The 1,517-nt window shown below is 39.2% G+C and overlaps 1 protein-coding gene across 1 annotated transcript; it reads right to left on the bottom strand.

The window, feature by feature from the left end:
* Positions 1-178: 178 nt before the first annotated feature.
* Positions 179-1,390, bottom strand: LOC129571101 (gastrula zinc finger protein XlCGF8.2DB-like). The gene has a single exon (XM_055450867.1). It carries the CDS (start codon positions 1,388-1,390, stop codon positions 266-268), a length of 1,125 nt encoding a protein of 374 aa, XP_055306842.1. The 3' UTR covers positions 179-265.
* Positions 1,391-1,517: the final 127 nt, after the last annotated feature.

The raw sequence follows: 1,517 nt of genomic DNA, 5'->3' as shown, positions 1-1,517 counted from the left end.
TACAACAGAAATGTGCAACAGATTCAAATGTTATTTTTGCGGAGGCCTGCATTATCTGTAGGTGACAGCTATTAGATGTGATTGACAAAAAGGAAAATATTTATTTGGGTTTCAGCTTCATAATCAACACAATGCATCGGGAATTTTTAAATAATAAGACCAGATATTATGCTTAATACATCCTTGTGTTTATTTTTATTCAAAGCAATTCGTTTAAACACGAGTTTTTTCATTCGATGTGTTAAATTTTAATTGCAGCAGAGAGCTACTTGTGCATTTTCCTGTGCATGTTGAGATTTGCCTTTTGCAAGAAGCACTTCAAGCATGTTTCACATCGGAATGGCTTTTCGCCAGTGTGGATTCGTATGTGTGTCATCAAATGTTCCTTATGATCAGTTGTGTATGTCTTGCATAGATCACATTCGTATCCGCGTCGTTTGCAATTGACTTCGTGATTTTCTTTTTCCATTTGTTGCGCAAAGATCTTGAAGCAAGTTGAACACTTGTATTTCAACGGACGAGGATTGGTGTGAGATTTGAGGTGGACTTTCAAATTAAATGCCTTTTTAAATTTCTTCGAGCAATGGTCGCATTCGAAAGGCCTCTCACCGGTATGCACGCGCAGATGTGCTTCGAAATTCGTTTTTTGCAAAGTAGAGTATTTCTTGCACAGATGACACTCGTAGCGGCGCACCTTACAACCAGATTCATGTTCCACCTTCTCCTCGCTTCGATGAAATCCTTGCAAACAAGTTGAACAACTGAACAGAAATTCATCGACGTGTGCTTTCATATGTGATTGCAAATGTGGTTTTTGTGTGAATCGTTTTAAACAAATTGTGCATGGAAATGGTCGTTCGCCAGTGTGCTTAAGCATGTGCCGATTTAAACGACTGACACAATCAGTGACATACTCGCACAATGAACACTTGTGCCGTTTTCCAGTTGCCTTGCCTTCAGGTGGCTTCTTCTCGTCACGAGCACCGTTTCGTTTGTTATTCTTGCCAACTTTTTCAGCACCACCATTCGATAGACGTTTCATCGGATTTTGTTGTTGAATTTGATCCTTTTCAGAGCTCTTAGAAGCAACTTGATTGGCCTCTTTCTTAACTTTTTCAACCTTTATATCCGATTTTACTTCATTCAAATCTTCGAAATCAAAGCAATCATCGGTGCGATTTACTTGCTCCTCACCAATCGCATTACCGAGTAGCACACTGTTGACAGTGTGTGATGATCGCGATACCGCAACAATACTGTCGTCATTTTCTGGCTCTTGTTTGAAAGTCGGCTCCTGCTTTATTTCCATTCCGCACAAAATCGATTCATTTTGAAACTCGACACCATTGGATTCGTACTTATTAGGCGGCTCTGCACCATGACCATTCATTGTGACGAAGTGTTGGTTCTTTCAATTGGAAATCAGAATAGTTTTTTTTTATTAGAAACCACTCATAAAACAATCTCAATGAAATATTCCAATTCGACATTAGGACTCACCTTTTGTAACACTTCTG

The sequence above is a fragment of the Sitodiplosis mosellana genome, unplaced genomic scaffold, assembly GCF_009176505.1.
Source record: "Sitodiplosis mosellana isolate CC-2019 unplaced genomic scaffold, AAFC_SMos_1.0 Smas_scaffold_1308, whole genome shotgun sequence".
NCBI lineage: Eukaryota > Metazoa > Arthropoda > Insecta > Diptera > Cecidomyiidae > Sitodiplosis > Sitodiplosis mosellana.
This window is presented reverse-complemented; position numbering and strand designations above follow the sequence as displayed.

What these genes read in the sequence shown, in the direction of transcription:
- LOC129571101 (XM_055450867.1), bottom strand. Translation starts at nt 1,390, where the DNA reads ATGAATGGTCATGGTGCAGAGCCGCCTAATAAGTACGAATCCAATGGT.